The sequence below is a fragment of the Meriones unguiculatus genome, chromosome 7, assembly GCF_030254825.1.
Source record: "Meriones unguiculatus strain TT.TT164.6M chromosome 7, Bangor_MerUng_6.1, whole genome shotgun sequence".
Lineage (NCBI taxonomy): Eukaryota > Metazoa > Chordata > Mammalia > Rodentia > Muridae > Meriones > Meriones unguiculatus.
Window position 1 is genome coordinate 117,173,046 of NC_083355.1, and position 9,311 is coordinate 117,182,356.

At 54.9% G+C, this 9,311-nt stretch overlaps 1 protein-coding gene across 4 annotated transcripts; it reads left to right on the forward strand.

The window, feature by feature from the left end:
• The first annotated feature begins 1,368 nt into the window (after positions 1-1,368).
• Positions 1,369-9,311, forward strand: Pld4 (phospholipase D family member 4). Of its 4 annotated transcripts, none has more exons than XM_060388265.1 (11): positions 1,385-1,498; positions 3,125-3,211; positions 3,647-3,813; positions 4,197-4,380; positions 4,687-4,807; positions 5,959-6,086; positions 7,118-7,318; positions 7,901-8,040; positions 8,131-8,296; positions 8,385-8,481; positions 8,771-9,311. In XM_060388265.1, exons 1-11 carry the CDS (start codon positions 1,388-1,390, stop codon positions 8,971-8,973), a joined length of 1,605 nt encoding a protein of 534 aa, XP_060244248.1. In that variant the 5' UTR covers positions 1,385-1,387; the 3' UTR covers positions 8,974-9,311. The 4 variants fall into 4 exon arrangements, with proteins under 4 accessions (XP_021509826.1, XP_060244248.1, XP_021509825.1 ...); XM_060388263.1 differs by lacking the exon at positions 1,385-1,498 and adding an exon at positions 2,199-2,231; XM_021654151.2 differs by lacking the exon at positions 3,125-3,211 and having other exon boundaries at positions 1,369-1,498.

Genomic DNA, 9,311 nt, shown 5'->3' on the forward strand with positions numbered 1-9,311 from the left:
TCTGGTGGATGCCGCACAACAGCTCCAAAGCAAGTTAGGACATTACCCCCAGGAAGTGAAGAATAGGACTTGTTTCCACTCATTTTGTGGCTCACCAGGCTGGACACAGGTCACTGAGGTCAGGCCCTGTCCTCAGCAATGCTCCCCACCCTATGAGTTGGCATCCTTCCCCCAGGACACTCTGAGGCCAGACCACTGAACAGAGGCCCACTGCCTGCCAAAGAGGAAAATCAATCTGTACCCTGTTCAAAGTAGGGGCATTTCCCAAGACCCTGATCTAAAGGCAGCAAGGTTTTGTCTTTAAGAGATCCTTCTTGGAGTATGAGGGAGGCAGAATCCATGTGAGGAGCCACTCGCCAGCCTACTTTTATGAACAGGCAAAGGGACAACCCCACCTGAGTTCCTCAGTAGGGTGGGTCACGGCTGCCTATACATCCCAGCTTCTCTTGCAGCTAGGTACGGCTCTGTGACCAAGCATAGACTGAGTTGTGAGTAATAAATAACCAGGAGTACCCTGTTCAATCTCCAGAAGTCCTCTGGGGTGCTTCGTTCTCTCCAAGGGTCATGGAGGTGATGGCTGTGCTTCAGAAGCCATTTTAGGGCTGTGAAGCTTGGAGTCCAGGGCTTGAGGGTAAAGAGCTAGACTCCCTGTGGCTGGGGCATTGAAAACTCCAGACAGTGGTCCTGGGGTATGGTTGGCAGGTCAAAAATTTTTCTTCACTGTTACACAGACCTGAGATAAACCATTTAAGTAATAAAGGACTGATTTGGGATTACAGCTTCAGAGGTTTCAAACCACGGCCAACTGCTGCCATTGCTGTAGACTTACTGTGAGGCAAGGCATAATGGCAGCAGGCAGAAGCTTGCCCTGTGACACCCAGGAAGCATAGACAGAGAGAAAGAAAGAGAGAGAGAGAGAGACAGAGACAGAGACAGGCAGAGACAGAGACAGAGACAGAGACAGAGACAGAGACAGAGACAGAGATGAAGAACCCAGGTACAAGATATGGCCGGCAAAGTCCTGCCCCAGAAACCTGCTTCCTCTAATCAGGCCCCACCTTCCACAGTCTCCACCTCCTCCCACTAGTCTACCCATCATGAACGTACCATTGGATTAATTTGTCAGTTAGCTCAGAATGCAGCCACCTTCAGCAAGCCACCAACCTTCAACACATGAGCCCCTGGGAGACATCTGGGCCACTCTTGCTTGAGTCTCTGGTGCTTTTACAGTCAAACTTAATTCTGACATTAGACATATGACCGAGGGACCCTTTCTGGGAGGAGGCAAGACAGATTTTCTCTAGAGGGGAAAGTTTTCAGCTCCACCCTCTAGAGGCCCTCTCAGTCCTGAGGAGGGGGTGGGGTGCTCAGAACAAAGAGGAAGTGGATGGAAAGGGAAGCAGCAGGCCAGAGAGGAGCCTTGTGCAGATGCTTGCACAAGAAAAGCCTCCAGACAGTGGTTGGAGCCAGGATGGACCACAAGCCAGGGTACCCAGAGGTAAGTGTTAGCCAGGGTAGGGCCATACAGAGGGCCTCGGAAGGAGTGTCTGTTTACCTCCCATAGCCTCATCCTCCCAGCACCCCAAATCCCACAGACCACCCAGACTGGCCTGCAGATGACCACTCCTTGCTTGATCTATGATCTATAATCACTGGACAGCAAGGTCTTCAGCCATTGGACAACCAAGTCCTGGCCCAGCCTGGGGCCCAAAGCTTAGCCCACAGGGAAGGAACCCCAGCACCTTGACTAGGGAGGCTCCATGACCCATCTCCCAGCCTACCCTGCTCCTGAAATGCCAGCCCAGGGACCAGTTGTCTCTAGACAGTCCCACCCCAAGGACTCGAAAGATCTGCAGGTTCCTAAGATGAGGCAGAGCTGCAGCTGTTTAGAGCAACCCTTCATGTCTCTCTCCCCTGACCTCAGAGTGGCTCCCAGAGGCCAGAAGATCAGAGGTCTGTGGACCTTGGAGGTCCTAGACTGTGACTCCTGTGCTCTTGCCTTTCCATCAGCCCAGATACTTTAGGGGATGAGAACCCTTCTCGCAGAGGAACTGGGAGAGGGGTCCGCAGCTCCTTGAGGAATAGCCCTGGCAGCCCTGGCCCAGAACCTCATGTCCATGCCTGCCCTGGAAGTTATAAAGATGGGTCAAAGCCAAAAGCTAGGCTCCCAGAGCTGCCCTCTGTGTGTAAGGGTGGGGGATATCTCCCACAGCATGAGCTCCCTTCTTCAGGTAAGAGGGTGCTGGGCTTTTCTGGGTGATTCTGCCTCACACACCCGCCCCCCGCCCCTGCTGACTCCACACTCCCATTTTGGTTTCTAGGTGCCAGTTCCCTGTAACATTGGGCGGGCTCCAAGGGCAGACACAGCCCCAGGCCAGTGGGATTGGGCTCGCTGTTCCTGGAATGATAGCCTGACCCACAGGGCTGAAGAAGCCCCTGGATTCCAGTCACCCACAATAGAAAGCCTTAGGCTCCAAATGGCGTCCGGGTTGGGAGTGGGGTCAGCACCTGTCCTTCTGAGCGTCTCTGCCAGGGTGTGGGTGACCCGTTTGCTGGGCAAAGGGCATCCTGAGGGGCTATCCAGGCTCTCTGCAATGTGAGCATCTTAAGAGCACAGTGAGTTCTCCATCCCACCTAGCTGCAGTGGCCCTTGCAGTCCCCGGCCTTCGATAGCTGTGTGGGCTCCAGACTCAGCTCTGGGGGACTTGTGCCCCACTTTGCAGCCAGCTGCCCATCCTGGGGCCAAGATAGGGGGCCAGCTGGGGAAGGGAAGCAGCTGTTCATGGCCAATAAGGAAGAATAGACGAGGCAGCCAAAGCAGAAATGGCCCTCTCAGACCTGGTTTCACTTGTGGTTGGAACAAGGAACCGAGACTCACACACTCGAGATGCCCGCTTCCAGTGGGCACAGGCAACTCACAGCCCTGGCAAAGGTGCGGACACAGCCTGCATGGAGTCCACAGGAGGCCACGCGGGTAGGCTAGCTGCCTGAGGTGTGGAGGGGGGCTGGTCCCATGTCTGAGCTGTGACTGCCGTCTGAAGTTTGGAGCATGCATCTGTAGGGACCGCCCAGGAGGTGACACCGTGGAGCTGGTGTTGCTGGCAACACAGACTGTTCTGTACAGATGCTGAAACCGCTCCAGATAGCAGTGGCGTTGCCAGAGTGGCCCTGCCCCCCTTCACCCCATGGTCCACGCACCAGAGCTGGCATGGTAGGACAGGAGAGACTCAGGGAGGGCTGGGTGGGCACTCAGCACTCTAAAAACAAGTTTGAACCCAATTTCTAATTAGGACCATGTTCAAAAAAAATTTTTTTTTAATTTTCCAAATATTAGGTCCTGGAGCTTGAATAGAGAGTATCAGACTGGAGGGGTGTGTGTGTGTGTGTGTGTGTGTGTGTGTGTGTGTGTGTTACGCCAGCCAGACCTAGGCCACCTGCACTACCACATATCTTGTTTATGTCTCATCACTGCAGAGTGGATCAAGGAAGAGGACTGTAGACCACCTTTCCCACCTAGTCTTGCTCTGTGTATCCCTCAACCCCCCGTTGCTCACCCCCAACCTCTCCCCAAGAGCCTGGACAGTATCTGCTGTGCAGGGAGCGCTGTCTTGGCTGCTAGGAGGGCTGTTGGATGTCTCCCCTGCAGGTCCTGGGGATGCTGGCTGTACTGGGGCTCGGCTCTGTGGCCCTCACCCTGTTCCTGGGGCAAGTGCCCACTTCTTTCACCACTCATCAGGTGTGCCCTGAGGAAGTGCCCTCCTGGTCCTGGGAGGCCCTGAGAGGAGACGCTGGGCATCCGAGTAACTCTTGCCAGTGAGTGGACACCGGGGATTCTCATAGGGTCACCTCACTGGGTCTCTGAAGGGGTGATACAGGTCACAGTGAACCTTGATTATCCCAGGGATGGAGTCTGGATCCCCACAAGAGAATTCCTCCAGGCTCCCTCTAGGCAGAGCATGCCCTGCCTCCCAGCAGCCTCACTGTAGAGCCTCTTGAACATCACCACACTTAGGGTTTGGGCAGCTCCAGCCAAGCCTTCTCACTTCACTGTTCTCTCTCTGTCCCTTTGGCCTGGTTCAGGCCCTGGAGCCACACTGGGGTCAGACCCTCCCTCTGACTGGGCAGCAGGAACGGAGCAAATAGCTGCCTAGTGGCTCCTTCAGTCGCGCTTGGGACACTTTTGGCTCTGTTCCTAGGCTCATCCTTGTGGAAAGCATCCCCCAGGACCTGCCGTTTGCAGCTGGCAGCCCCACTGCCCAGCCCCTGGCCCAGGCTTGGCTGCAGCTTCTTGACACTGCTCAGGAGAGCGTCCATGTCGCCTCATACTACTGGTCCCTCACCGGGCTCGACATTGGAGTCAATGATTCATCTTCCCAGCCGGTTGGTCCTTGATCTTGCTTTCTAACTGCCAGGCATGGGCTGTCTGAGTGTGTACCTGGTGCTGACTCAGCAAGTCGTGCTGCTGTCAGAGCTCAGCCAGGCCCAGGGCTCAGCTCTAGGCTGGGCCTGGGGTAGAGCAATGTCAGACCCCGTAGGTGGCTCTTGGGGCAGGGCAGAGGGACTGGGGATAGTGTGTGCAAGGTGTCATTTATTTAGCCTCTAGTAAGGAGCCAAGACTTGGTCTACTCTGGGCTGTGGGCAGAGGGCCAGCCTGAGCTAGCCTCTCATGCTAGACTGGCCTCGCAGGGAGAGGCCCTTCTACAGAAGTTTCAACAGCTCCTGGTCAGGAATGTTTCTGTGGCGGTGGCCACCCACAGCCCAACACTGGCCAAGACATCCACTGACCTTCAGGTCCTGGCTGCCCACGGTAGGTGACTGTATGCTGGGGCTCCACTGTGCTGTGTGGTTGACAACATGGGACAAAGCCAAAGATTAGCAGGATTGCCCAGGTGGGTGGAAAAGTTTCTCTAGGACCCGGGAGGACTTGAGCTCAGGGCCCACAGGGCAGAGAAGGAAGACAGATAAAGCCTTGGGTTAGAGGGTACAGTAGACCTAACTATCCCCAAGGCTCTAGAGCTAGACTGTCCAGAGGGGCCTCAGGTCAGCCTGTGCCTTTGTTTCCTCACCTGCAACAGCTTTGATCAGTAAGGTCATGTGAGGGTGAAATGAGTAAACTCAAAGACAGACCTATTAGGCTGTCCTGAAGCTGCATTAAAGAGCTGGCTCTCTGTCGGGAAGGACGGCTCTTCTCTATGCCCGGTCGAGCACAAGGACATGGAGACATGTTACATTTTTAAGCTCCAAGCACCATAACTGGGCAGGTGCCGATCTGTTCTAACTTGACTATGGTAGCCTGGCCTACTTCCCATCGATGTGCCCTGTCTCCTGTGCTCTAGTCTTGCCCTGGCCATCTCTGCTCCATCCTTGTGCCCATGGCAACTCTTCCATGGTCCTCCTTCTCCTGGCATGGCGACCTTCTCCTAGTCCAGCCTTGAGGCTACAATCTCATGCCCTGAAGACCTTTCTCTTCACCTCCTCTTCCCTCTTCTCCCCTCCTCTCTTCTATCCTCTCATCTCCCTCTTCCTCCCTCTCTGCCTCCCTCTCTCTACTTAGGTCCCCTAGACTGGAAACAGAAGTCCTGCCTAACATCTCCTCTGCCCAGACATTTGCTCTTTAGCTTCTTTATTAACCAATCAGAGACAATCTGGTAGCAATTTTTATGCAACATTGAGACAGGATATTCCTTAAAAGCAATGACAACACCAGAATTAGCATTTAGCTTACTGCCAGTTCAGCAATTAACAACCAAATATACAGAGACAGACCTTAATACAATGTAAGTGAAGGTCACCTCTACAGCTCTACTGTCTGTCTATCTATCTGTCTGTCTGTCTGTCTACCTATCTATTACCTACCTACCTGTCTATTATCTATTATCTATCTATCTATCTATCTATCTATCTATCTATCTATCTATCTATCTATCATCTATCCGTCTGCCTGTTTCTCTCTCATAGGTGCCCAGATACGAGAGGTTCCCATGAGACAGTTTACTGCGGGCGTCCTACACTCCAAGTTCTGGGTCGTGGATGGGCAGCACATCTACCTGGGCAGTGCCAACATGGACTGGCGGTCCCTGACTCAGGTGGGTGGAAGGCCCAGGGATGGGAGGAAGCCCAGGTGCAGCTTCTCCACACACACACACACACACACACACACACACACACACACACACACACACCTTCCCCTGTCCATCTCCAAGGGCTATGCGTCCTCGGGCATCCGAAGAGAGCTGGTATTGTGAGGAGTGAGCAAGCAGACACTTGGGTCACATGGCTCTTTTGTCAAGCTGCCACAGCAGGGAACAGTCAGAGTTGGTTCTACCAGTTATAAGATTTTCCTTGACCCTGCACTCAGGCCCGGAACAGGGTCTAAGAACTGCAACAGACACTCAGGTCACAGCTCACAGGGAGCACGCAGCTTACATGGCTGGGGAGGCAGCTCAATCAGTGGAGTGCTTGAGTTTTAGCCATGTAAAAATTTGAGCATGGCAGTACACACTCATAGTCCCCAGTGCTGGGGGAAGAGGAGACAGCTGCATCCCCGGGGCGTGCTGGCCAGCCAGCCTCTCCTAATCAGTAAGTCCCCATTCCCAGGGAGAGAGATGTCAGTCAGAGCACTGAGCTCCGACTCCCAACAGCTGCAAGGCAACTCACGACAAACTGTAGCTCTCTCTAGAGCCAGGGGATCTGATGCCCTCTTCTAACCTCTGTAGGCACCAGGCACACATGGACACACATGTACGCAAAGCATAGTCACACACATAAAACACAAACACACACGAGCACATGCTCACACACATGAGCACACACACACACATCTCTTAGTGCAAACAGTAGATATAAACATTACATCAGGAGTCACCACTCGGCTGAATTTAACAGTGGCTTTATTTCTTTTGTGTTTTCATGCATTTTCTATTTTCTTTGCTTTGAGCATTGGAATAGTGTTAAGGGAATCAGGAACCTTGGGGCCCCTCTCCCACCCTGGAGCTGATTGACGGTGCCTAGCGGCTACCAGCTGGACAGAAATGGCACCCGCCTTGCATCCCTGGTGGCTTCCACGAAGCCCCAGGGGACCTTTGCTCTCCATGTCTGCTGACCCTGGTCCCTACAGGTGAAGGAGCTTGGTGCTATCATCTACAACTGCAGCCACCTGGCTCAAGACCTTGAGAAAACATTCCAGACCTACTGGGTGCTGGGGACCCCCCAAGCTGTTCTCCCTAAACCCTGGCCTCGGAACTTCTCAACCCGCATCAACCGCTTCCATCCCTTTCGAGGTCTGTTTGATGGTGTTCGCAGCACAGCCTACTTCTCGGTAAGATGGCTGGCCCATTGTGGCCCGAGGCTGTGCAGGAGGCAGGTTCCACACTAGGCCAGGAGGCTGGACCAGCGGTGAGAGAGAGGTGCCAGGGGTGGGCAGACCTGAGGTCCTAGGAATCTCCAGACTGTTGAGGGATTTGGGGCCAAGTGGCTGCAGCTGGACTCTGGGAAGGTCAGGGCAGACCCAGAGCAGTGGTTATTCTTTGCTCTGTGGGGAGGGAGGCAGTTCCAGCAGCTTCCTTTCCACCAAGGAAAGCTCCTTGGTGGGCCCACAGCAGAGACTGCAGCAGAGAGGTCGACTGGAGGTGCAAAGCCCGTGTGGACAGAGGGCTCTAGTTCCCAACAGGGCAGCCTGTGAACAGCCAGGGCCATCCCCGGAGCCCGGGATGCCTAGCTGCCTCACTGCCTCCTGCCTGGGCTTCCCGAGAGCCCCCCAGCCATGGTGGAGCTGCCCTTCTCACCACAGGGGGTTTCTTAGGTTGAGGGCAGGGGACCCGTAAGCTCAGGAGAAGCCCGATTTGGGGGGGGGGGGGGCGGTCAGGCAGCAGTGTTCTGAGAGACACTCCTCCCACTACAGGCCTCACCACCCTCACTCTGCCCTCACGGCCGTACCCGGGATCTGGACGCGGTGCTGGGCGTGATGGAGGGTGCTCGCAAGTTCATCTACGTCTCGGTGATGGAGTACTTTCCCACGACACGCTTCATTCACCCTGCCAGGTGGGTCTGGGTGTCCAGACTGGCAAGTCCTAGGCACAGTTTTCCCTGCTCATCTTGGTCTCAGGCAGAACGCTGATGCCCTCTTCCTAGGTACTGGCCTGTGCTGGACAATGCGCTCCGGACTGCGGCCTTCAATAAGGGTGTGCATGTGCGCTTACTGGTCAGCTGCTGGTTCAACACCGACCCCAGCACGTTTGCTTACCTGAGGTCCCTACAGGCTTTCAGTAACCCCTCAGCTGGCATCTCAGTGGATGTGGTAAGAAACTGGCCTTATCGGTGTTGGGGAGGGGAGGAATTTCCTTCTCCCGCCCTGCCCGTTCTAACTCATTCCCTATTCCCTGAAGAAAGTCTTCATTGTGCCTGTGGGCAATCATTCCAACATTCCATTCAGCCGAGTGAACCACAGCAAGTTTATGGTCACAGACAAGGCAGCCTATATAGGTGAGCGTCTGGGATGAGATGCATGGGAGGACGGAAGGGAGTGGGGGTGGTGTCCTGGGGACCAGCCGACTAGCCCAGATTGCCAGGTTGAGTCCTGAGCACTGGGGCCCAGAATGCTGGTAAAGACCTGGTCGCACCTAGTGGCGGGGGCTACCGTGACTGGAGTCTGAAGATAGCAGAGTGGTCAGTGTTCTGAGCTGTCTTTCAGTCTGAGGCACAGGCCACAGCCCAGGCTGGGCTGCAGGGGACGCAGGCCCAGGGACTGTCCCTCCCTCTCCCCTTTCTGCAGGCACCTCTAACTGGTCAGAGGACTACTTCAGCAGCACCTGTGGGGTGGGCCTGGTTGTCAGTCAGAAGCCTGACAGTGCCCAGCCAGGTGTTACCCCAGTGCAGGAGCAGCTGAGGCGACTCTTTGAACGTGACTGGAGTTCCCACTACGCTACGGACCTGGACAGACAAACCCCGAGCCAGGACTGTGTCTGGCAGGGCTGAGGCTTGATCCCTTTGACTGGCCTGCTGCTCTAGGTGGACACTGAGGCCCACCAGCCTTCCCTCCAACCAAGCTCAGAAACTGAGAAACGGAAGTCTGTCGCTGGGGCCTGCGATCGTCACCCAGTGATCGTCACCCAGCAGACGCTTCCGGCAGAGCTCTAAACGGCTTTTAAATAAAGAAGAGCTAAAGCAGAGAAAGGCCCACAGTGACACAGAAAGAAAGCAACCCAGCTGAACCTCTCTGGCCCACTCATGATGAGTTGCTAGGGCCATCCCCAAATGTAATATTGGTGCTGTCCAGCCCCTAATAAAACCCTGCCACCAGCTTGTAGACCTGA